Source organism: Nipponia nippon, unplaced genomic scaffold (assembly GCF_047370975.1).
Source record: "Nipponia nippon isolate SJK-2023a ecotype South Korea unplaced genomic scaffold, ASM4737097v1 scaffold_4, whole genome shotgun sequence".
NCBI lineage: Eukaryota > Metazoa > Chordata > Aves > Pelecaniformes > Threskiornithidae > Nipponia > Nipponia nippon.
This window is the reverse complement of record NW_028262358.1, coordinates 91,642,377-91,669,659: the sequence shown is the minus strand read 5'-3', so window position 1 is coordinate 91,669,659 and position 27,283 is coordinate 91,642,377. Positions and strand designations below refer to the sequence as shown.

The 27,283-nt window shown below is 42.4% G+C and overlaps 1 protein-coding gene across 6 annotated transcripts in view; it reads right to left on the bottom strand.

Annotated features, from left to right (window-relative positions):
* Positions 1 to 274: 274 nt before the first annotated feature.
* Positions 275 to 27,283, bottom strand: part of FILIP1 (filamin A interacting protein 1) — a 112,653-nt gene continuing 85,644 nt past the window's right edge. For 3 of the 6 annotated variants that reach the window (XM_087775495.1, XM_087775496.1, XM_087775497.1), the window contains 3 exons: positions 16,227 to 19,032; positions 8,886 to 9,109; positions 275 to 1,092 (listed from right to left, as the gene is read on the bottom strand). In XM_087775495.1, the coding sequence (XP_087631621.1) occupies positions 8,903 to 9,109; positions 16,227 to 19,032 (3,013 nt within the window). In that variant the 3' untranslated portion in view covers positions 275 to 1,092; positions 8,886 to 8,902. Of the gene's footprint in view, positions 1,093 to 8,885; positions 9,110 to 16,226; positions 19,033 to 26,629; positions 26,885 to 26,984; positions 27,142 to 27,283 lie in introns of those variants that run through there. The other 3 variants (XM_087775499.1, XM_087775498.1, XM_009475631.2) reach the window with 3 other exon arrangements.

The window sequence follows — 27,283 nt, the reverse complement described above, 5'->3', positions numbered from 1 at the left end:
TTCTGATGGTACCAACAGAACAGCTCTGCCAATGCAGTGAAAGCGCAAGGTTAGAAACCATGAAGTCATTAAGGTCTTGGTGACAGATCCCTCTTGTATCTTGACATCTGAATCAGTTTTACTGTGTACATCACTGTGATACCGCAGTGAAATACCAGTCAGAAAAAGTAACTTCCAAAGGCATACGTTCTGACCCTATAAACAAATACATATTGTGAGTACTGTCAACCTTAAGAAATTAGAGTTAAAATTCAAACACTTGATTACCTTTGCATAGTTGTGAAAATTTATTAGTTACAGTGTAATGAAAATCAACTTTTTTTGGTACAGGCAGAAGTAAAAACATACATTATATAGAAAAAAAAATCACAGCTTTAAAAACTGGCTTACATTGTTTAAAATGAGTAAATCTGGTTGTATTTCAAGGCATTGGACTTTAATACTTAAAATTATGCCAAACCGTCACACAGTGCAAGAAATATTCCGCAATAGTACAAATTCCATACAGCAGTCTTCAGAGTATTTAGTCTCACAGAATCTCATGGTGGCAAAAAAAATGCGCTGAATATTTTTCCATTTAAACACAAAACATTGTTGAAGTTAAATTTTTCTTTCTTTACATACTCTCTATTACAAAAATATCAAATTGCGAATTTGACAGTGTATTCTACAAATAAACGCGCCATGGACAACAGGAATTGCAACTTTGGGACAGTTACTTTACAAAGTGTATTATAAAAATAAATTATATGGCAAACATCAAACAAAATCAAGCACGTGCCTTAGGCTTTGCAAATAAAAGTGAAATTCAGCTGGCAGAAAGACTGCTTCTCTCTCTCTGACTATGTACTTTCAAAATATCAGCAAGGCCCTTCATTCTTAAAGCTCTACCAAGAAAAAATATATAAAATCTAATGGAAGCCATAAATACTTCCACGAATAATCAGTAGCACAAGTGACCCTGGTGTTGATGGTAGAGAGCTTCTACAGTGATCCATCCAACTGGCAAGGAGGGTAGTGCACACAGAGCGCGTGTAGTGGGGGCGGTAACTCATCTAGAGTTCATGCGTAACTGGTGAATGATGACACTCTCTAAAAGAGAAGATAGCAAAACAGGTGGTTTTATGAAACTGCAAATGAATGACAAGTTACTTGAAAGAACAATTACAACGGCAGTGCAACGCATTTTTCTTCTCGAAATGTCTCACAGGCTTACTCTCACATCACTGGTTGATAAAAACCGTCCTGGCTAATGCTACAAAGGGAAACCAAATTAGTACCAGGCTAGGGCTCAGAGGCCCTTGGCTTCCACTTCAGTGTCAAGACCATCATTTGGTCATCCATAGGGAAAAAGAATAAAACAGCTGAATGAATTAAACCACAGGGACACCAAGGTTCCAGTCCCACACCCGAATCAGGTAGAAGACGACCTGAAGTTGGGCCTCTTTCATCCTGTCTAAGCAAATCCATCATAAATCTGCTAGCAATTCTGAAATGGGGATGAGGAAGAGGTATGGGGTCATTTCTCGTTTTTTATTTAAATTTGGCTTAGAAACCTATGCTGGTTTTATTCAGCAAGTCTGCTTGAATTTTGCTACTGACTTTAATGGGGATAAATTTCAGCCACAGCACGCAAAACTAAGTGTTGACATTGTCTTTGAAAGGCTGGGTTTAACTTTGCCCTGTGTGTAATGTAGGAGATGCCTGATCCTGATTAATCTCTGGGCTCTGCTGAAATACTAATGACTTGGTCTTCTTTTCTTCTATCGATATACACTGGCCTTACAGGCAACTTTTTAAATATAAGAATTTAGCTTATCAATGACATTTTTCTCTGGAAAGTTGTATTTTATGCATTTTAAATAATATAACTGTACCAATGCTAACTAGAAACATACAATAATACATTTTCAGAAATACTAATTTTCTTAATAGAAATTATTTTTCTTAAGATTCCTTCCTCTCTTAATAGTCTGAAGATTTTTCAAAATTTACACGACCCAAGAAATGACACTAATCATATCATTATTCCCTTTTACATTTTTATGGAATTCTGCCTTTGTCTGCTTCCCAACTAATGTTTTCAAGATGTTTGATTAAGTTACATTATAGGAAGGAAGAAAAATCAAAATGTTTTCCGTGTACTCTTAATGCCAGAGCTTTGCCACTAGATGGCAGATTCCAGCGATGCTTTTCCTACACGGTGAATCAGAAAAGCAGGGCTGAGGCGACATTCAAGAAAGTACGTTAAGGCAAATGAAATAATAGAATTTCCCGAATAGAAAGCCTTTCTTTTCCATATAATATATCAATAACAAATGAGTTTCAACAAGATATGTATACTAGTTCTACCAAATTTGAGCAATGAATGTGAAAGAACCGTAAACTATAGTAAGATTTTACCTTACAACCAGTGCTGTTCTCTAACTTCAAGCTCTTGCAGAATATGATGTAAAAAGCTGCATTTACTTAATATCAGATTGTAACCTCAGGCGAACTCTCCCATTAACTTCAATGGGAGTCACACGAACTCTATATGAAATTATTTTTTTCTTAATATTCACTATGCACGTTATATATTAATACAGAGTTTAGATACAAAATTCTAAAAACAGAATGGGTAGCAGAAAAATATCATGCTCCTTGTAAAGGCTCAGTCACGGAATGAACAGCAAAACTACAGTAGGTTTCTGAATCAGTCTCCCTCCTACAGACCAAGAATAGCAATTATGCAGAAAAGAGTAGGAGAAATAATTTAAAAAATCAAATAATTTCCACTACTAGTATTCATTTGTTCATTCATTTCTCACACACATTTATGCTCTTAGTTTGTCTGTCAGTTGTTTGTATTTGAAATGCTTATATATATATATATAAATATATATATATTACACACACACACACACATATATATACACACACACTCTAGTTACTAAAAGAGGTGTCTGAGCAGTTATTAAGCTAAAATTATAGTAGGGCAGATTTTGTCAGAGTCCTGTTGGACGACCCCCTGTAGGAATACGATGGTATCTGTAGGATATGATTACATAAATTTTTCTAGAGTTATAGATGTGAATATTTCAAGGAGCTATAAATTCACTTAAACAAAACAATTTATTTTAATGACAGGAAAACAAAGTTAATGTAAAACTGCTAATTCTGCTTTCAGTCCCAGTGATGTAAATCAGAACTTCTCCAGGAAACACACAATTAACAGCTGGCCTAGGAAAAACACCAGTTCATATAATGAAGCCCATCAACTGACATTTTAACATGTGAAGTTTAATTTCTTCTTACAATATATACAAACAAGTAACACTAGATAATACAAATGTACCACAGATGACGCACGCCCAAGCAACAGAAGAGAATGATACATCAGTATTTCTATTTTTAAAATCCCGAAGAGAGTTCTTAAAGTGAAGAACCATTCATACCTGAGCGATTCATACCTGACTCTCAGAGCTGATAGCTCCGCATCTGAGAGTAGTGAACCCTGATTGCATCTTCCAAAAAGTAAGAGCAGTGTGTAGGGAGTAAGATTCAAAGTGAAGTTAACATCTATAATGAGAAATGTTGCGTATAGTTTTGCCTGAGAGAGCTCAGGCAAAATTAAGGGAAAGAGGATAACTCACAGTGACGTAGGGGAGAAAAACATTCCCCTAAATGAAAACAAGTTCGAAAGATGAGCTCACAGAAACTCCTGCCAGCAAACTACAGATTTCAAAGACACTCAATGGAATTGGCCACTGATGTGGGATGGGAACATATAATTGGTCTGAAAATTGTCCTGACTGTTGCAGCTTATGCCAAGCACCTGAAACCCAGCAGGACAGTAGCTTGCTCTCTTTAAAGACATGCTCTTCCACATCTCATCAGAATTAACTGAGTGTTCCTGTAAATATTGAGCATGTTTTACAACATGTGCAGCACATTTCAGGCAGTAACATACGACTTCGCACCCAACTGGCATGAATCAACATATTAACGTGACTTTAGAGATTACTCAGATGATGCTAATTACTATGTGCTGTAAGTGGTTTGAGGTTTAAATATGGTAACATGCATGCTCTATGGGCATATTCAGAAGAGTCACAAAGTGTTACTTGTTTTTTTGAAAAATCACACTAATTGGTGTCATGAAAGGCAAAAAAGGTGGGCAAAATAAATCAAAATCTCTGTTTTTCTTCTATTATTTACTTAGCATTTTACCAATCTGAGAGAAATCCCCCAGGCATTAGGGCTGAAGTTCTGTGCTCCCTCATTTTCAGTCACACTTACTCAAATGTATTGCTCTGCCAATGACTACGTTAGCAATACTCATATGTAACAGTAATTCAGGTGATGGGATCTAATCTAGGGAAGACAGTGGAAAACTTATTACGAAACAGATTTAAAGTTGGAGAACTGAGGGTGCACCTTCCCAGTCCATGTGTGCTGCTCGTGAATGGGTTGGCATTTTCCCTCTCCACCTTACTGCTGTCCTAAGCCATATGTTCCCACTGCTGGGCTTGAGTTGTCACGACTGCTTATATGGGACCGCAGTCAGTCAGAACACAGCACCTCTCCAGCTGACATTGAATCCTACCACAAATACAAAGATTGGTTCTCAGCCAGCTCAGTTCCCGATGATGAAGCACTGTAACTATCATTATTACACAGAGTTGAATGCATTTTGCTACTGAAACCGTTCCAGTTCATTAAAAAACAAATCAGTACAGAGAAAAAGGTAGGAGAAAGAAAGCATGAAAATGAATCATTCTGGATGATCACCTGGGCAGAGGAAGGCTTGGTTTCTGCGTTGTAATCCAGTAATGTAGAATACACAAGAAGCCCTGTAAATAAAGGCCCTAATATTTTCCTGTGGATTGGTGTATCAGAGTTTGATTCTTCATTGCATAGTAAAACCTGAGGTCTGAACAAAACTTGTCCTTGTGGTATTTCTGACATCACTGTCTTGTGTCCATTCTTTGGTGTTGTACGAAGGTGAGCTCATGCTACATTCTTCCACGCAGTGGGGCACTGCTAAGGTCTTGCTTGTCTTCTCTGTTGCCCTTTTCATTAAACTGGAAGAACTTCTTATTCTGGAGACCCCTATTGCTTTGTCAGATTTAGTTGAAATTGGTTGATGTGTTCAATGTTATTCATCAACAAAGGACAGATGGAGGAATGGATGAACACAGACGCTTCATCTTATAAGCCTCCTTTTCACAGAAGGCCAGGCTCAAAGGCAGCCTTTGGAATAGGGACCAGAATCCGGGCGAGCTCTCTCCTCCTAGTTCAATATCCTGACCACTCAACCACTCTCTTGTTTCTGCTCAGTGAATACCGAAGCCCTCCATGCAGAACAGCACAGCCTTTACAGGAGGGAATGAGAATGCCACCGTCTTCCCCCTCAACTGTCTGTCAGCGCCAGTGGCGAACCTGGCTGGAGCTGATGTGTGTTTGAGTCTCCTCAGATACTGGTGAGAAGGGGGACCCATCTCCTACCTTTGAAGAAAAGCTTTTAATCAAAAGCTTTTTAAAATAAGCAGCACTACCCCTACATTTGTATTTGATCTACTAGGAGGCATTCATGACTCCCCAGTCACTTTAAAACAGCCACTGGTTTCCTATGCTTGCCTTCGTTCTTTTTCTGGCCCGAGAGCCTGGAACTAAGCTATGTTAAAGCTAGCCTTTATGCTTTTTGCCAGATCCCTTTTAGTTCAGATCAGTTCCCCAGTTAAGTTCAAACACTTGTGCCACCTCAAGGGACAACCACATGGAAGTGAGTACTTTCTTGGAAGTGAGTACTTTCTTGGCTGGAGGTGACACAGATAAGACTACAGCTTTTGATTCCAGTGTGGGGTTACATCCTGACTTCAAGTGACCATGAAATTGTGGCTTGACTTAAAGTCCTTAGAGGAAATACAAGAATACCTAGATTATGGATCTCAATTAGGTTCTGAGGCTGCAGTGCTAGTTAAGTCACAACTGAAACACTGACCAGACAAGAGCAGTGGAAGACCTTCAGGAAGATTTTCAGGATGCCTCTGGGGCTTAGGCACTCTCTTTAGACTTAGTTGTCTAAACTGCCTTCTGGAGCTACCCGACTGAATGGAGAATCTTACTGTAGTCACTCAACATAACTGTCTTCAGATTTAGAGGAAATTCCAATATAATAAAGACAGTTACGCTTCAACTTTTAAGACTTCTGAACTATAGGCTTTCTTTTATCTTCTTCTCTCTACCCTTCTTCTACCTTTAAGAAACAAGAATCTCAAATCAATTAAAAGAGATGTTAAAAATTACTAATACAACTAAATACCTATTTTTAGCTAATGGTTAAACCAGTTGCCTGATTCCAACTCTTTGGGTTTCTGCTATGGAGGAAAAGTTCCTTTTTGTTGTGCTGGGAAAAATAACAGGATCCTTGGTCTGACCTGTCTGGAATTTCTCGAGTCCATCTCATAAATCCTACCGATTCTTTATAAGAGTAATCCCCAGCTTGTGCCCGCAGTTCTGCTTCAGTTGTGCTAATCTGTGTGTCCTGGATTTCAGGTACTGTAAGGCTGGCTTGTTGCGTCAGGTGAATTAGTTTCTTAGATCTCAAGCAAAACAAACAAATTTTTCAACCACAGGCACCCATAGAATATTGCCGTGGGTACAGCAACAGTTAACTAAGGAACTAGGTTTCTTTGAAGAAAGGATCTGAAAAGGAAGGCTTACGGCAGCTGTAGTTCATCACTGTATCAAGCCACATTAGCGTGGGGCTCATGTTTGCAATATTATTTAAATGACTGTTTTGACCTGAAGACTTGTTTCGGTGCCAGTATTTAGAGTGTATATCCAGCAAAAAGCTCTTAATAATGTGTTTTCTTCAAACATCTGCTAAAAAGTCTATGTTACAATAAGAACAGTAAGATCTCGGCAACAGTTTATTGACAAATTGAGGCTTTTAAGTGGTAACAATTAGTTGAGAGGATCTGATGTATTTCTGGCATTGCTTGCTAATTCCAGTTTCCAAGTTTTATCTGAAATATTGGGAATTGAGTGTTATGAAAAATGCTACTAATATGAATCTGATTTTCAGATGTCATAGGACCCAGAACCTTAAAATTAACAGGTATTGCAGGTGCTACATGTGTAAAAATTGAAAGCTACTTCTTTTCTGATGTGGCAGCAGCTTTTACACCACAGACAACATGCCCTTCATGTGAATAATAAAATGCCAGCTTTACGCTGGGATAATGGCCATATCTGGATCTTAAATTGGAGAGCAATGCAAAGTGCAGACCAAAGACTAAACATTGCTTGGACTGAATATAATTTTGCTGACCTTCTGTGGCAGATTCTTCCATCAAATCTCTTCTCCCAGACAGAAAGCCATTTAATATTTCACCCACTGGTGCATTTTCTTTTCTGTGAATTGTATTTATTATTTATTGGTGGTCTTCCTGCCTTGCCTTCTGAAAGCTATTCCTAACCACTGGGACCTTTACAGCTTGCTGTAGTAGTTGAGGTATTCTACAAGCTTTAAAATCATCATTTATCAGTCTGCTCGGCTCCATTTCTTTTGCTTGTGACTTTCTTCTGTGGAAATTTATCACTTTAATAACTTTACTGTTACTAAATAAACACTCATAACAATCACTGGCATCCACACCATTTCCATGCTGGAACAATTCCTTAAAACATGCTTAAAAATGCAAACGTATAAATGAGGAAATCACAAAGAGGGAAGGAAAAACAATGAATTGCCATGGTATTGTGAGGTGGTCTGTATTTAAGACAAAACATTTCAAACAACTGAGAATTGAAAGTAACTTCCATACCAAACCCTATCTCTTTCACTGTCTGTACCTGAGCTGTGCCTTTGGATAGCAATTTCTGCCACCAGCAGTCTGTGCTGACTTCCCCTCTAAGACGTAAGGATGCTTTGCAGCTCAGGCTTAAATATAGCACAAGTTCATCCAACCAGGAAAATGGACAACCTAGTGAAGCCAATGGAGTGACTTGCTTCAGAGCCTTTAGTGGTCTTTGGAGCAGGCACAACTGGACTGTATTGATTTTAGCCAGATCAATGTTTCTCAAGCTTTTTCTAAAGACTAAACACCTTTTGGCTCACTTGCCTTCATCTGACCCCTGAGCTGGCAGTAACCCCGTGTGTGTAAGTCAGGGACCTGGTTGCAAGTACTGTCTATAAGCGTTAACCCCCTCTGGAAGAAATAAGCTACTGCTTAGCACTGCTGCTGGCAAACATTGTGCAACCTCCCTATACTCCCTTGCATTTTGTAACCGCCTTAAGAAAGCAGCTCACCACTGAGAAACGCTGATTTGGATGGGAGACTCCTGGAGAGAAGGCTGGTCACACGGTGCCCATCCTTTCTCTCTTCTCCTCCCTCCTGCACCTGAGGTACTGGCTTTCATTAAATCAGGACCTCAAGCGCGCTGCCTCCTGGCATTGCTTCCCTAGGCAACGCGGCAACTCAATAATGTGATCACAGGCAGGAAGGAAAGTGCCCCATGCAGTAGCGAAGGTGGAAAGTGATCCGTTAAGGTGGAAGACAATCTAGTAAAAGTGACCAAACTTCCTTTGATCTAGTAAAAAGTGACCAAGTCTACCATTAAGAAATCCTGCGCTAGATTAATAACCTAGTGCAGTTGCCCCATTCTCACTTCCTAGCCTGAAAATCTTCCTGGCATACAACTGCCTTTTTGATGGCTTTTTCTTTTTTAACTTCAGTAAGAAAATAAAAGGATGTTGTTACTTAAGTAGTCAGTGCACACACTTATTAGTTTGTTGTAAGTGACAGCTGCAGGATTCCATTAGTACAGGCAAACGTGAGCAACTACACAGACAGGGGGCTGACTTCCATGGTAGCAGCAAAACCTGCAGAACATACCCCCTGAGCCACCGCCATCAGCCCTGACCCCCGCCCAGGGAGGCAGAGCTGCTGGCTGAAGATTTCTTCAGTTCTATTTTCATAGACTGAGTCTCGGCACGAGGCTCGAATTTTGTCACATTTCCTGCTCCTGGGGCTGCCACTACTGGCTTTCCTGCTTTCATACCTTTTGACACAGGAATGCGGGTGGGTGTAGGTCTCGGGGATGACCCATCCTGTCCTGTCTGCAAAAGAGAGACACAGAGAGAAATTACACAAATGGAGGACTTTTTCTTCTCATATATGCTCATCTTATATTTTTCATTGATTCTTCATTTACCTCGCAAGCAATAATGTCCCAAATCACGCCTATTAGCAAATTAATGTTCGCATTTGGAACCTGGTGGTAGCACATACTGCTAGAGCAGGACCAAAGGTACAAAGTCGGGATGAAACAAGTTTCCCAGAGCTGAGGTCTGGTGTTTTGGATCAAGATGTCATGAGGATGGAGTTTGTCCCTGCAAAGCTCCAATTCCACAGCACAACACACTGCAGGATGGCCTTAGAGGCTACCGAAACACTGGCTTAGCTGTCAGGCACAATATTAGCATCTTGCACAGAGACTAGCACGGGCCCTCAAAACAGTATAGCCATATGAGGCTAATGCTGAACCCTGAGTAACTGCCATTATTTTCAGAGCTGGGGCAAGATTTCTCAGCAGTAGAGATGCAACTGAACTTTGCTTCCCGAAGTATGCTGGGGCCACTTATTTCTGCTCTGGGAAGTGCAGGGGCAGAGGGAAGCGAGAAGGGCTGGGAGAGGGAGACAGGGCAGAGATCTGGCTTTCCTTTTCCTGTGGCTGTGGGAGGAGGGATGTGGGAGAGGGCTCCCCCCTCCAAGCCCTAGCCACAGCTTGAAGGAGGGTGAAGCAGGCAGCCCAGATTTCCAGGGATACCTCAAGGCAGTGTGGACATGGTCATTTTACTACCTCTGCCAGCCTGCTGCCCTGGACAACAAGCCTACCAAGCACACTTATCCTCAAGTTTGGGGACTTCAGAATAAAAAAAAAAAAATATGGCCTTGAGAAATTTTTAATGATTTTTTTCTTCTGGATGGAATCCGTTTGAGGATCCAAGCATGGAGCTGGCAGACCCAACACGATGCCTACCAGGGACGTGTGCCCTGCTGAGCACCAGCTGGAGGCCAGGCTGGCTATCCTATATTTTGAAAATGGCAACCAGTACATACGTTTAGGCAACTGAATCCCACTGTGTAAATGCACAAGGAGCACTTGGATAGGACAAAAAGATTCAAAAGGGCCAACTGGTATTTTCTGTCTCCACTGGCCAGATAATGTTGCACATGCTCTGCAAGGCCAAAACTGGAAGCTACCCCTTATGGACCATGACCTAATGAAAATACTTATAACCATGACAATTTTGAAAGGCAAATGTGTTTTGTTTTCCACAGTGTGCAATACAGACACAAATGTTAGCAGTGGCAACTTCAGTGTCTCAGTGGAATTTCATATGTGACTTTTTTCTGTTCAGAATGTGGACGAAGGCTTTGATCTCACAAAAGAGAACACTTTTCATAAGATCCTGGAATCCTAGCTAGAACTGTCTGCTAAATGAATAAATTCTGTAACTTATGACACGTAAGCAAAATAAAACTAAACTGCTGAAATAGGTTGGATTAGGGGATCGCGTCGACTGCAACATGTATTTGCACATCTACTTAAAAATGCTCTTAAAAAATGCTCCACGAAGGAGCATTTTTCTCTCTCAAAGGATTTCCAGACAGTAGCATCAGAGCCTTCTGTCTGCATCCTGAGTATTCAAAGAAAAACCGTTCCTTAATCTTCTAAGAACAGTTGAAAACCCCATGTGTACACAAAAAAAAAATCACAATTGGAAAACTTGAATGCTGTCTGCCTGGCAGGAAGGAAGCCATTTTCAATAACTAAAAGCAACATTTACAATAGCAGTCTAAAGGCTAATATGGAACTCACATGTAGATGTCAAAACAAGTTAGGCCCATACAATTCTGTAGGGCAAAACATGCAAATGCATTCCATCAGCCTTGGAAAATATGTCAACATCCCAGGGAACCCAAATGACAAACATCTTGTACTCCCTGAAAGAGCTCCACAGTGTGTAAACATGAGGCAATCAAATGAAGTAGCTGGAATCTCAGGCATTTCTTCAGCTTTATTCACATGTAAATTATTAACTAAGGATTTGGGTGCTTTCAAGTTAATCATTTCAAGCCTAAATCAGTCAAAAGCACTTTGTAAAGAACTCTAACTTGCTTTAAATTTCTTAGTTGCCTTCCTTACAGCATACTGACATGTTGATCATACAGAAGCTAATGCCTGCTTCACATACAGCTGCAAAAGCATTTTGTGTTTGCTAAGTGAAATGGCACAAAGGTGGCTCTTCAGCAAGCAGTCCCCTTTGGCCAGAGTGATGGGGTAAGCAAGCAGAGGACGCTCTGCAGTACGCGTCTGTAGTATCTGTGCCAGAGAACCCACACGACTGTCTCTCTCTTGGTCATTTCTTCCAAGAACCAAACTCTAAGCAATTCCCTCCAGCCCTGTTTGTCTGTAGGCTGCTGTCTTCTGGTTGACACAGGAATGCGGCTCCAACCAGAAACCAACTCTTACGCACGGAGCGCCTGAGACGCAGCCCCGTGGGACGCAGAGTGACGCTGGCTGGCTCTGAATGGGCAGTACACGGTGCTGGAACAGCACAGGGGACCAGAGCGAGGTTAGTAAATACATTACTGAGAGGGAGATAAATACATGCAGCTGCTAAGCTGGTTAGGTCAATAATCAGCGCTCACTGCAGACACTGAGGTTGCAGTAAGGTTGGACAGTCTCATTCAAGGAAGAAAAGCAATTTGAATGTACAGAACATTTAGGATGTTTTAGTGGTTTATAACAGATCCTGCTTAGTGCATTTTATAGATACGCAAAAAGAGTGCTTTCATGCACACGTCTACTTTTGGAAGATTTTCATAACAAAGGTGCTTTTTCAGCACTTGTTCTCAATCAGATCAGGGACCAGCTTGCCCTGGACAGAAATGGTTCAGTTCAGTGGTTGACACAGCTATCTAGTGCAATGTGAGATGCCCTGGGCTACTCAAGCCATCTGCACAGGGTTGGTAGATAAGACAGAGGACCCAAGGAGACCCGCAGCCTCTCATGAAGCAGCTGGAAGTTAGATAGGCTACTTGACAGCGCTTAAAATGACACTAAAGATGTATGTTTAGGCAACTGAATCCTGAAAGGGTGGGACTTGAGATCTAGGCAATACAGTCAGTGGAGCCCAGTGGGCAATTCAGCTCACACTGAAGCTAGCAGCATCTCAGCTGAATCACCCTGCAGACTCCACAGAGCCAGCATACAGGGCTCAGTGCTGACAAAGGCACTGATGACTAGGGTCTGACTCAGTTGCCTGCACCGAGGCATCTTGTGCCATCTGAGGTATCCCATCAACTTCCACTGCAGAAAGGTACAGGTCTGTGTTACACCTACCAGCCTCATGCACGTGTCTCAACTGCCACAGGGCACGCAGACAGCACCATGCATCTCTATACAGGCAAGTGAGCTGACCCCTGGATCTCTAGTAACTCTAACAGAACCTTAGAGCATATACGGGACACCTACAAAGAGCTAAATTTAGATGCCGATCTCAAACTAAATGCTGCCCAAATGAAAGTAGCCTTATAGATGCTTTAACGTGTGCCCAGTTAGCTCTGGCACCCAACGGCCTTTCAGCTGTGCCTTGCTGCCTCAGCCACAGGACGCTCTGCATGGTTGGTGCCGCACCACTACGCTGGCTCTGCTGCAGCCGGGATTCCCTCTGCTCCCTGCAGATTTGCATGTCACCGGTTTCACTGTGTACCCTGGCAGCGTATACAGCCAGCACTGGATGCCAGCCTTGTAGGAGGTGGGGAGCACAGGGATGAAGTGATTATAGGAGTGACACCCATCCTGGTAGCCAAAGAAAATCCAAATTTACCAGCAATCCCACAGCCAAATGTAAGACCTAAATCAAAAAACAGGATATAGGCACCACAGTTGGTTTTTTTTTCCCAAAGAATATTTGTTTTTGTTCTGTGAGGTTTTTAATGTAAACTATATGAACTGTCCTGGGAACAGAGACTTGGGCTAATGTGCTAAGGCAAGACTAACAAACAGGCTACAGTTTCAGGCTCATTTTGGTCTGCGTATCCTCTGGTCTCATAGTCTTGAATTTTTGGTTGTGCTGTGGTCCATCTGTAATAAAAAAAACCTATCTGCTAGGTCTGCTAGGGTAGTCCAAGTATTTTTCTGGGAATGAGTTTGACTCTAATCAAGCTAAAGACGACCAAAACCCAGTTTTTCCACTTCTATGGTAATTACCCAAATCCATAGGCTATCACATAAAAGGCAGTTACCAGCTTAGGGTTTGGTTCTTTTTTTTTTTTTTTTTATCCAAAGTGGCAATGGTTCTGTGTTAAATGCTGAATTCAGTCCAACTGGTCTAACAGTCTCCATCACATCGGCAGTGGGATCCAGGATGCACCAAAGCTCCTGCCATGGAGACCCCTGTGGGACTGGACAGTCTGGGTGGTGGCGCTGGTGTGATGAGGCCAGTTGCTCAGCTGGCCAGCCCTGGGCTTCTGCAGCAGGCAGAACACAAAGCGCCTCCAAAATATTGGGGTCCAGCAAGTTCAGGTGCCAGTGGAGACAGTCACTGACCAGCACCTTTTTTCATTGATCATTTTGGTTAAGTGCTCAAAAACTTCCCAACTTCTCCTTCAGATGCCTGTGTCTTTCTTTGGACGAACGTCTCATTTTTTCTAAATCAAAACTGTTGCAGACTCAGAATAGGACTTGGATCAGGGGAATATAAATCTCTAGCTACTCTAGAGTGTATGTCAGTGTAAATCAACACAACCATAACACCCCTTAATCCATGGGATTCATGGGATTCAAAAATCATGATGATCCATCCTGAAACCACAGTCTCTGGTTTTGGACTGACATATGCAGGGAGACACCACAGCTCTTGAAGGCTGAACCTTTAAAAGTACTGTGTGTGCACCTTAAAATTAACTTCACCTGCAGTACTGAAGATAACTATAAATTCAAACTGAAGCAGCGTTAAATGTTTTCAAACACGAAAAGAGTAACTGCAAATTTGTTATAGCAACAGATGAGCGCTAGGAACTTTAGGATTATTTTCCCCTTTGTAGTTTGGCACTGCATTAGTACATTGTACAGAGCATCTTGCATGAGGAGAGCTAAGAAAAATATTGAAACCAGTGAGCTAAGAAAGCAGTTTTGTATCAGTTTGTCTTCTTTGATTTTATGAACTTAAACACTCAAAATTCTATCAATGTTGGTTTCTTCTAGGGTTACTGGGTAAATGGTCACAACTTGTTTTTTCTGACTAGGGGTATTGAAATGTGTTTGCAAAGTAGTCATTTGCAAAACAGATGGTGAATACACAACTTCTATTTTTTTTCAGGGGGTTAGGGAGGAAAAGGCACATTTGGGCTTGTTAGAAGTTCCCTGTTCATCTGACTAGGGACCCTAAAAAACAAAGGAAAGCATAGGATAAAGTAAATCTTATGGTTGAACTAGTTTCCTTACATTCCAAATCAGGGAGGATGAAGTGAAGAAAGAAGCCACTTTTTATCCAGATGAAAACAAAACAAAAAAATTTTGTCTGCCACGGTTCAGTGCATCATCACAGTAGAGACAGACATCTAGTAAAAAAGAATGAGGAACTCTTAAAAAAAGTTTTCCAAGCCTCTGAGAGACAAAGGAGTTTGTAAATGAATTAATTCAAGACTTTTTGAAAAATGAACAGTTGCCTCTAGTATGTAGGAAAACACTGTACAGTAAAGTATCTAGAGTACATTATATATGTGGGGAGAGAGAGGGCACGCACGTGTAATCCCAAATAGATCTGTAGGACAAATGCAAATTTTCTTAAGTCAGAGGGCTTAAATGGGAATGGCAGCTTCTCTCCAAAAGTGTGGAAGTGTATCTTAAATACACTTTGACATTTCAGCTTGGAAAGGGATGGCTGAAGAGGCGTGTTGTAGGGGTCTGCAGACTCCTGAGCGGCACGGACAAATGAACTGTGGATGACTATTCAGTATTTGTCAAGATACAAGAAAGAGGCTGTAACCAATGAAGGTATTACATAAAAGGTATCAAACAAAAGAGCATTTTTCCCAGAGCCCACAACTGAATTCACTGCCCCCTGATGCTGTGGAAACAACAGTATAAATGAGTTCAAAAAGCAATTAGAAGAATAAATAGAAGAAAACTCCGCCACGGTCTATTAAACACAAAGATGTGGCTACAGGCCCTGGTTCAGAAAGAAATACCCACCTATTGCCAAAAACTGGGAACAGACGCTGAGGAAAACATTACTGTGTGTTTACCCACTTAAAATAATCTTCCCCTAAGCATCTGCTGCAGGCTCTGTCTAGCTAAATAAGCTTTTGGACTAATACAGTACTGCTGGTTTTCTATTTTGGTTAAATTCTTCTTTCCCAGGGTATTTCCAACTAAAGGAATGCAAAACCATGTCCAATAATAAACCTGGGGGGAGGATTATCAATAAATATTGTCCAATATGTTTAAAGACAGAGGTGAGAGACTGATTTAAGTACCAAAAAAGAAGCCGGGGTACCACCACAGAGGCACAAAGCAGCAAAAAAACATGTTAGAGGAAGCACTATTGTAATACAGAAGTTCAGAATTTCAGAGGAACAGAAAGAGCTTTACTATTCACTGGCTGAAAGAGGCTTGGAGCTATAAGCAATGATACTGTGTCTGGCTATTTATTCCTTTGGAGTTCAGCATTATAGCAGCTATTAATTGAATTATAACTGTAATGGGATTATACCAAAGAAATGCCAGCCTGCATGATCAGACTCTAAAGACCCGCCATCTGGGCCAAAAATCATTATGAGTGTTTTCAGAAGTCAGAAATTGCACTCATCAAAAATAAAAATAGTTTCCTGCTCTGTCATCTCCATCGTTCTTTGTCCCTCTCTGTCTCTCCACTTGCAATTTTACAGGATTGCCATTACGAAAATAACCTTAAAGGAACTTTGAAGGGACTTCCTTTGAATGTTACTCCTTTGGGAGATAATGCCAAAAGTATACCAGCATCCAACACTGGTACAAAAATATATGAATCAGGCAAATTCCGATTTTATAGTTAAACTCATATCTGAAAAAACTGCAGGGAAGTCAAGAGTTTCTACTCACCCCACCCATTTTCCCTGCTGGTGTCTCAAACCTACACTATGGTTGCCCTTCTCCTTACATCATGAGACTACACTGCTTACCACTGATTGTGTTCCTCGGGTGGAAGACGTTGTAACAGGCGTTATAGTGATAGTACTTGTCACCTTGCTTGCTGCAGGTCGCGAGGACAGGTTGTTCCGGGGCGATCGAAGGACGGTACCGGTCACAACTTCTTTCTCTGCTGCTATGTTCACTGGTCTGACTGTTATCACAGGACTCGCACCATCAGGTGCAGCAGTGGGAGAGCGTTTAAACTGGGAACCTAAGTGGATGTGGATTTTGTTGTCTTCTGTCGTAATAATGTTGGCGTTGGCATTGTATTTGCGGATTGGAGTCGGGACGGTTTGTTTTTCTGGTGTTACTTTGAAGACAGCCCTTCCCATGGTCATATCTTGTGATTGCGGAGAGACAGAGATTTCTGCCGGTGCTGCGGATGTTGATACTGTCATAATCTGAATTGGCGATGCAGGTCTGTCGGCGAAGGGTGCTCTCCCTCCCTCTGGGGACTTTTCCCTGGAGAATGTTGTTATAGTGACTGGAGACATAGAACGATCTGGGCCCATGGGACTTTCACTGCCTTTTCCTTTTTGTGGCATAACATTTGGAGAGGGAATGATGGTTATTCGTGGCTTCTGATTTCCCAAAGTAGGAATGACAGTGGTACTTGAAAAAAATTCCTCTGAGGTTGGACTGGTTATCTCCAAAGTAGCTGTGCTGTTCTCATGGTCTGGTGTCACCCGAATATGAAGAGGTTGCCCCTGCTTTGGTGAAAGGACAACCTCCCCGGGATGCGCTGGACTACTGTGGGTTCGGGGTCCTTTATCAGGAGTTGCCTGAGCCCCAGTTTCTCTCTTTCTCATCCATGGTATCCAAGATTTCCTCATTGCAAGTTCATTTGCTGCTGGAGGATATCTCTCGAGCACTGAAGAACGCTCCATGGGTTTTTTCAGGCCTACCTGTCGCAGATTGCTCATGATGTGATTCTCCTCCTGGAAGGATTTCCTTATAAATACTGCTGGAGTTTCTTCTTCTGCTGCTTCACTGCTCACAGCATCTGTTTGCACACCGGTGGACGTCACGGGAACATCGACCATTCTTCGTCCATTTATGCTGGGCCTCAGAGCACGGCTGTAACGCTTAGAAAGCTCCAGCTCTCTTGTTAGGTTCAGAACTTCCTGCCCCATGCTCTTGTTTTTATTTTCTTCTTCCATAAACCTTTGCTGCAGAACCGAATAATCGACTTGGAGCTGGGAAAGCTGGTCTTCTTTGTTCATCAGCTCATGGATCTTTTCCTTAAGAGCTTGAACTTCTGCTTTCAAATCTCTGCTTTTCGCCTCTTCCAGACGAAACCTGTGCCTCAGCTCTGCCTCCTGGCTCACTGCTTCACCTTTTTCTATTGCTTTGGTTTTGGCAATCTGGAGTTTCATCTCCTCCAGCTGCTGAGAAAGAAAGTTAGCTTTATCCTGCTCAGTTCTAAATTTCTGCTCTAGCTGATCATATTCGTCTTCTGTCTTCATCAAATCTCCTTCAACCACTTCCAATTGTTTGAGACGTTTTTTCAGTCTTTCAATTTCAACGGTAAGTTCTTTAATCTTGTTGTCCTCATGACAACCATGCTCTGGTCCTTTCCTGGCTCGACCTCTTGTAATTTCTCTTTCTACTTCCTCCATACCATCAATTCGTTTCTTTAACAGGTCAACTCTACAGCTTAGTTCAGAGGATTTTTCTTCTTCACTTCTCAGTTTGCCAATTAACTCATCCCTTTCCTTTGTCAAACTAGACACTTTTTCCTCCATTTCGGATTTCAGTTTCAAAAATTTCTTACTTTCTTCTATCAGTTTCTCTGTTACATCCATAACTTTCCCTTGTTCAACTTTAAAATTCTTGTTTAGACCCTCAACCTTTTTTTCCTCCTGTTTTATTTTTTCCATCATATTTTTTCGTTCATCCACCAACATTACAGTAAATGACTTCAGCTTCGTAAGGTCATCTTTTAAGCTTATTTCAGCCTTTTCCAACTTGCTTTCTGAGGCCTCAAGGTCTTTCACTCGAGTCTTCACCACTTCCAACTCATTTATCAAATCCTTAGTCAAATTCTTTTCTTTCTCCAAGTTTAAGTGTAGCTGGGTGCATTCAGACTTACTTTTACTGAAAGCCTCTTCCAGCTTCTCTAGTTCTGACATTCTTTTCTGCAATTTTTCCACTTCCAGTTTCAACTCTTTGCTATGGTGCTCTTCCTCTTGCAGTTTATTTTTCAGCTCTTTACACTGGGATTCGGTTTTTGTGATCTCTTCATCTTTCCCCTCCATTTCAAGCACACGCTTGCGGAGGTTTTCCACTTCTGCCATTAAGCTAGAGTTCCCACATTCCCCTTTCGCTATTTTATCTCTTAGTTCTTGAAGTTCCTCCTCAGCTTTTTGAAGATTCTTATTAGTATCTTCTAGCTCCTCTATCCTGCGAGTCAACCCCACGAGCTTAAGCCTTAGCTGTCTATTATGTGACTCTTGATTAGCCAGTTTAGCAGTCATCTCCTCATGTTCTTGAGAAAATGATGATGTTTTGTGTTCAAGTTCTGCCTCTAACTTCATCAGTTTTTGTCCATCTTCTTTTGTTTTTGCACTAATAATTTTAAGCTTTTCTTCTTCTTCCTTTAGTTTTTGATTTAAGTCCTGTATTTTCTGGCTTTGTTGACCAAGTTGTTCAATATGCATTTGTCTTTCATCCACCAGCATGAGTGCAAATGATTTGAGCTTGACTAGTTCTTCTCTTAGTTTATTGAGTCTCTTTGTATGTTCCTTCTCCTTCCGGGCTTGATAGATCTTCTCCTGCTCAAGAAGTTTCTTCAACCTGAAACAAGTTTGAAGAGATGCATTAAACTAAAATATCTATATATATATAGGTGTATTTCTCCATTTTTAAATCACCTTCATTTTATCAGGTTTTTTTTTTCATTAATAACCTAGGTAGTCTTTCAAGAAATAACTACGTACTACAGTTACATTCCTAAACCAAATATTTTAAATTACAAAAGTTAACTGAGAACTATATAACATCATCTACAAATCTGAAAAGCAGTGGAATTTTATACATATATAGGTAATAAATACATCAGGTTTTAATTTCTTTACATTCATTTCTCTGTTAGGATGATGTTGGTAAAAGTACATAACATCTCAGCAGGTCAGGTATATCTATTCACCAATCCATTTATACCAAACTTGTTTTACGAGGTGGACTCCTCCTTATAACTTGTATGCACAAAAATGTGTAAAATAAGATAAAAAATGAAAACTAATTGCCATATGCAGCCATACATAAATGGATCAATCCTGGATAGAAATAAACCAGCAGGACAGAACATTACATTAGCACAAATTATAACCATCTGGGCATCACAGGCATAAGAAATGAGCAGGAAGATAAATTTCCCAGCACAGCGACTATTATGTTAACAAGTTTCTTCTTCCAGGCACATTTCCATGTACAGTAGTAGACTTTGTGGACTGCAAGGGTCAGACTAATCAAGCCTTTGGATACAGCTAACCTCAGCTGGAAAATGCTCTTCTTTATTTAGTCTGTAAAGCTGTATTTCCAAACAACATAAAAGCTAGTGATACACTAATTAAGTGTATCCTCAGAAAGATAATAAAGACCTACATTTTCCAGCCTTACCCATGCAACATTTCAACGGAGAAATTATTAGTAATGTAAGTATTTTATATCTGTGATTCATATTCAGGGTACGTTGACATCAGCACAGCAAGTGCCTGCATGTCTTGTAAGCACAGATTTATGAGGATGGTGATCCTCAACTGACAGAGAGGTACAGATAGCACAGGGATATATTCCCTACTAATGTAAGAGCCTTATTGTAAAAGCAGCAACATGACTTAGAAAAGAAGACACAGGTATTCTGTGAAGACGACACTGAATTGACTGTGAAATGACCTGTTTTTCAAACCACTGTCAAAGTACCTGCAACTCCCATATGCCCTATCAAGACACGTGTGATGATTCAAATCCACTTGCTTTGCTTACCCTATGTCTGAAGCTTTTCACTTTCTTTGTAACTGAGACACACAGTGAAGTGATAATAGCAGAGCAATTTACCACCTGTTAACTAACTTGCAATAACTGGAACATCCATACCTTAGCAAAGATCGACTTTCCTGAGTATTTTTATCTTAAATGCTGGGCTGTAGATGGCAGTGGGTGAGGTACAGATATACCTTCCCCTCTGCTGCCCAGCAATGAAGTGCTGCAGAGAGCTCCGAGGCACAATGTTGTACACAAAGGATGTCACCCGGAGTCCTCACCTGAACTCTAAACTCATAACAACAGCCATATTAACTTGGTCCTCCAGCAACTGTTAATGTTTCACTCCTCGTTCTTTGGGGACCAGAACGAACAGGAACTGGAAAGAAAAGCTATAAGAAAAGAGAAGGAAGTCAGAAAGCAGAACACAGGATGCAGTAGGTAGGGAAAGAGAAGGCTGAAGAATACATTTGAAAACAAGAGTCGGATAGGATGTGGGAGTAAGAGAATAGTAGGAACCAGTGGGAGAGAGAAAAACAAACAAACCTTACAGCCAACCTTGCTGGGTCACAGATTATTCTAAAAAAAAAAACCTCTCTAGTTTTGGCAACTCTTTGGAAAGGACTGAAAAGGCGTGCTGGTGGATGCCTCATTATGGGTCAAGTTAGAATGTCAAAAGGTAAAAAAAGACCCGCTGCCACTCACAAAGCACGCACTTTTCACACTGAAGAAGGAACTTTATTAGCATGCAATATATTCCCTGGCTGCTCTGTCACAATGCTTTATGCAAAAGTTTCTGCCAACTCTCCCTTGTCTCCCCCAGTCTACATTTTTAAAGAAATAGTATGCGTCCTTCCACAAAATATTATCTGCCATGACAGAACAGTGTGCCCTAACCTGGTGGCGCTCTAAACGACCCATCTCGCAAAGTCATGAACATATATATGAGAATATGAGATCTTAAAAACAGACAATGCTTCCAGCCTCCCTTCCAGTCCCACAGGAAAATTTTAAGGTGACCCCTATAAATTAAAAAAACAGAAGACAGCATTTTATTTTATTTTTAACAATCTTGCCACTTGAAAGCCTATCTAGAGATGCTCAGAAAACTGCCTATGACTTTGAATTCCTAGGCTGTTCATAAAGGGCACCTGTGATTTTTCACCCAGCAGTTGCTACAGGCAGTACACACCAGCCAGGCTGCTAAGCAGAGTGCAAAACAATTGACTGGCCCCAAGATTACCTGAGAGTCTACTGGGGAATACTGCTGAGAAAGCCCCTCGCTGAAAAAAACCCAAATACCTGTTAAACTAAGACAAAGAAATGCCAGGGATGAGACTGAACAACAGGAGAAGAAAGCACATTAGTACTGTCACTCCCTTGCTGTACCTAGCAGGAGAGTTAACAGTGGGGAATAACTGTCCTGACTCCTCTGGGAATAGCAAAAATAAAGCACTGTAACTGCCAGTATGGCCAGGTGAATTTGCGAACTTGTATGTGCTGAACAAGGTAGGAAGCACTGTGCAGCATTTTATCCTGCCTCAGCTTTTACATGGTGAAACTAGACTGCCTAGGATTTGACAAGTGAACTTTCACAGAAGATACTTGACAATACTTCTGTTTTCCATGTCCAGGGAAACTGCTTCTAAAAGCTGGTTCCGCAAGGGATGGATGGGAAAGCAGCATCCAAATCTGTGCAGTTGCCAAAGTAATAAAAAAAATCTACACCTTTTTGGTGTTACTTCTAAAAGAAAGCTGAGTTTAAGTTTGCTCCTGCTTTTCTATCTTCTGTACAACCCTCATACCGCAGTGGCTAAACTGGAATTGCAGCAGGATTGCAAGGTGATGTTGTCCCCTCTTGACCCTTACAACTGATTTATTACCAGGCTTCTCATCTGACTGCTGCTGCTAATGTTTGCTAAGTAACGCAGACCTGTGTGGGCTCCAACGCAATGCTAAAAGCACCTCAGAGACTCACAGCACGTGTGTCTCCAATGTGTTATCCAGAGCAACTGCACTCTGGATTGTCAAGAGGTTGAAAGCACCTGCATTCAGGGTCAAAATAAGCAAAAGGGAAAAAGAAAAATCCTAAAACCTTTAATAATGAAATGTGGGGCTAGATACAGCTGGAACACTGACAAGCCAACAGTTTGGTACCCCCAGTCCAGCCCCTGTATTTGCTGTCTTGGTTTGGGTTTTTTTAGAGATGAGGAGAAGTATTTGGATAAAATTGGATAATCTGCATTCATCAGTAAGGGTCTCGGGGGCTCAGCATCCGGACCACGGCAGGGAAGCAGGCAGATCTGCTCAAGTTCCCTGGGGAGAAGGGGACCGTATCACCTGCTCCTCTGTGGACAGCACTGCTGAGGTCTGTGCAGCACCTCTTTTCCCCACAGGTTACCACACGCTTCATGTCAAAACATGCAGCCCGAGAAATTCCCTGAATACGTGGTCTTCTGCTGCCGTGAGGATCCAGGTGGTCTCTCCCTCTCCTTGCTATCTGTCCTCCCCGCAGTATTTGAAGAACAGGTGCCCTACAGCTGTCCAGCGCTCAAGACGATCACGCTCCCCCTTGCAGTATATTGGATAAATAAAATAGCAAACCTTTAGGTATGACTATGTGCAAACTGTTAACTGCCTCAGTTAAAAACAAACACCCCAGGACAATGCTGTTCCCCGATTTTATACCACACAGGAAGATGCCCGACTGGCTCGGGGCAGGACGCTGCACTACAAAAGCTACTGGTGCAACCTTGCGTGGGCCCTGCTGCATCAGGCAGCTGCACCTCCTGTATCCCTCCACAGATCGCAGCGTTAGCTGTTCACAGCCACACTGGGCAGCGCTAGGGCAGCAGGGGGAGGCGTGTGGGCGGCCATGCTGGGGAGTTAGGAGCACAAAGACTTCCAACAACCAATCTCAGCTTGCAGAGCGGGCAGACACCGGAGTGGAGGAAGAGCAACTACAGACTTAGTTTTAACCTCCTTCATGAATGGTGTGCTGGAAGTAGCCAGCGAGGAGGAGTGGATGGGCCGTAACCAAGCCCTCCCTGTCCTCCTTCCTTCGGGTTTGGTGCTGAAGCGTTTCATTGCACAAGGTCTTTTTGCTTCCCCTTCCCTCCTCCAAGCTTTAGACTGATGATCAGAAGCAAAACGGGATGCTGATAGCTCCTGAACCCTACCCCTCCAGAGATGTGGCTTCATTTCTTTTATTGTGCTTTGTCCTACCAGTTCTGAGTGCTTTGCTCAGGCTGGGGCTAATCACTCCTTCAGGTCTGGATGGCAATATTTCCTTAAAGCAAACCTGACCAATACTATACTTTCCCCCCGCCCTCCCACCTCAGCTACACACCAGCTGCCACGAAGTCCAGTTATTGTGCCAATGCATTTGTAAGAGACAGTTCTGGGATACGACATAAACACAGTTTGTAAAACAGCACATTGGGTATGTTGGGAAGAGGTGTCCAACACTGACAGGGCTTTGGTCTGCTGCAAGCGAGTGCCTGAGTCTGCCCTGAAGCAGAGGTGGCAGAGGACGTGGATGGCTGTATCTCCTCCTTCCAATGAGAAATGCAGAGTGGCTGAAGGGCTTCTTGCTGGAGTCTTCTGGTTAGCCATCAGGCTGGTTTAACATTCTCTTTAAGGCTGATCAATTCATTGAATCAATGAAGCTACAAACTTCACTTAACCACACATTGTTTTCCCTGTTTTATTTCTGCATGTGTCAAGTTCAGTCGCTGAGATGCAAAGGAGGAACCCCACAGCACCATTTTCACAGTGCCTCTTCTCAGACCAGAGCAAGACTTCAATATGAATTATAACTTACAGCTGGAGAATAATGTTTTGGTGTTTTTGAAAGACATTGCAATAGTTTCATACCAGAAGAGCTCCAATGGGCATTACTGGATTTTGGATGGGATTTATTTTATCTGTAAATGGTAAAAGCAGTAGCAGCAGCATGACCTTAGCTAAAATCAAGCATTAGTTCTTGTCTACATTTGCAAAAGAAATTACAAATAGTGGTCAGCAGACATTTTCTTGCCTTCTGAAGGATCATAAACTTCATGACTACATTTGAAATACAATAAATGTAGCAAACTAGGAACTATAAAAACCATGCTTAGCACTGATAGCTGATAGAAGTCATTCTCCAAAGAAAATATGAAGAAGTTTCAGTTGTCAGGGGAAAGATGCTCAGTGATTTCCAAAAACCTACCTCTCCCCTCAAAAAAGCATTCACTTCAGAATGTTTTAAACAGAGCATGAAAAAGTGAAAAGCTCCCAAAGCATTTATTGAATATTATACCAGTAGTTGCATTGCCCTTTCCATTTCTACTTCCATCAAGATGAGAAAACATCACAAATGCTCATGCCACCTTTTCAATCTCTAGCATAGAAGTGGGCACTCACGTACATGAGGAAACCCTGGTAAGGCAGGGCAAGCCAGAGGATGACCTGAAGGGACATAAGCTGCCCCTGCGGTTTGCGTACATGAACCACATTTCAGTTGTGTTGTCCTGGTTTAGCTCCCTGCTTTGCAAACAGAGTAAGCCAACCTTCCCATGGTGTCTCCCGGTGTTTAACAAAGCACTTAGAGGAGGGGCTAATGTGGAGGGCAATCTGGAGAGAGGTGGAGAGCTATTTCCCCCGATATCAAGACAGGGGCAGCAGGAGGAACAGCAGGTAGAAGGAAGAGGATGAGAAGGAGGGAAGCAGGTAAGGTCTCTGGAGGACCTTTTAACCGAGTTCATACACAGCCTGGAGGTCCACAGAGCTCTTCATTGCTGTTCTAGCACAAAGCCATCTCAGACGTACTGGTCCTGTAGCACCCAGTAGTTTTGCCATTTAAATTCCAAGAAGTTTGTTGTGATGGGACGTAATGACTTCTATCCTATTTTGCGGATGGCCAGTAAGCGGGGGTTAAAAGAAGCATATTAGGGAGGACTTGCTCGCTCTAAGAATGAGCTGACTGATGGCTGATGAAGGCTGCTTCCTCCCCAAGGGGCCAACAGCATTTCTGCCACTCACGCAGCAATCCCAAGGATGCACTGGGAAAGCAAATGCCTTCGCAAGCTTGTCTTTCCTCTTCAACCCTGAAGAGTTTGCATATCAGAGCTAGAGAGACTGGACAACTTCCTAGCAGTAGCTAGAAAGCTGCTGCCCATTAAGTGATTTGAGAGGCTGCTCGCTAGAATCCCGGGACAATGAAAACCAGCAAGAAGTGGTTTAATTTAATAAAGGAGTTCCCTCTTCATTTTTTTTCCTGTTTAATGTACAACAGCCGATTCTGAAGATTATTTCAACAGCCACTAGGAAATCCTCCCCATGTCAGGACTATTTCTGAGTGCCTCCGCGTTTGAGGCCAGGCTGAGATACCCAGAGGCTGAGTTTCAGTGATTCTGAGCACTTAAAATTTCAGCTAAAATCAAAGAGAGCCAAAAGGTGGTCAGGCTCTCTAGGAAGCAAAACAATCAGGCCTAACACTCAAATTGGGCAATTCAATATTAGGTAACACTTTCAAATCATCAGCTTCAGTCCTTCCCTCATATCCATCTCAGCTGAGAGAAGAACGATGTAAATGAGATCAGATCCCATGGCACGAAAAAGAATAAAGCACATCTGTGTTACTTTCTCCTTTCTATCCATTGAACTTTAAAGCCAAGGAACAGAGACAAATGTTTGAATGACCTTGCTACAGAACTTCCCGAATTGCTGTTCAGTTTATCACAGGGTCAACTCTGAAAACAAACACAAACTTGTAAAGAAATAGTTATCAGTTCTAGTGACTCTAAAGACAAATTTTTGTGGCTACTATACAAAGGTAAAGCATTAAAAACCCGCATATTTTTCATTGCTGAATTAACTTTTGAGAAGTGACTGTATCAAATTATATCAAAAGCAAATTAATAATCTTGCTACTTCAAAACTACATGGTAGTTCCCAAATTATACTGTAGAAAACATTTTCTTTACTTAGGAGGACATACTGCTTGTCTTCTACAACAATTTTTCCTCCTCTTTTAGTTTCTACCACTGATTTCGTAAAAATTAAAATCCAGTTTGCTCAAATACTTCATTTGTGTTGGAACTGTCTTACTCCAACTGAACAGTGAGTTAGGGCAGTGTTTTGGAACAAGAACACAATCTAGTAAGATTCAGTGTCCCACCACCTTTCCAGCACCTTGTTCACATAAGAAAAGCACCAAAGATCTTTAAGAACAAAACACGACCAAAAGCAGTTCAGGCTATCAAACAGGCACTTTTTTCCAGCTCCCCCCCCCCCCCCAATTAAGATATCCACATCAATTTCGCATGTCAGAGGATGGGGAAGGGGGATGAGCAGAAAGCACGCAAACAGCATCTGTGAGAAAAGGAAGCAGCGGCGCTCAGCTGAGAGATGAAATTTGCCAAACCTGTCTCCGAGCTGCGGTTATCCTTCCCTGACCCCTCCGTGCGCTGTCCGGGCGAGGAAGCCCCGCCGCACAGCCCCACCAGGTGCACCTCCCGGGGCTCCAGCCAGATGTTAAAAGCAGCGCCCTTCTGCCCCGTCCAGCCCGGCTGGAGCCGGAGCCGGAGCCGCGGCGGCGGGAGCGGGGCTGCCCCGGAGCATCCCGCCCCCCCGTAGGCAGACCCCGCTCCAGCCTCCCGCCGGCGCCTACGCGTATGCCCGGTGCGTTCAGTTAACCAGCGAAGTGCGCATGCACAAGAACAATTAGCTCTGCTCAAATAAAAAAATAAAAAATAAAAAAAAAATCGGAATTATCTTACCTTATAATTAGATTTTTTTTTTTTTTAAAAGCAACCAAAAAAATATTTTAAAAGGGAAAATTTTGCAGCACGGCTCGCCCCGCGGCGGCTCAGCCCCTCCGCCGGCGGGAGGGAAGCCGCCTGACGCCGCTGCCGAGCCCCCCGCGCCCGGCGAGGCGGCGGCGGGGCCGGGGCCGAGCGGGGGGGGGGGCGGGGGGCCGGGGCCGGGCGGCGGGGCCGGGGCGGCGGCGCGGCATCGTGCGCTCCCCCGGGGCAGGGGGAAGGGGTGGAGCCGCCGCCGCGCCTCGGCGGGGCAGGAG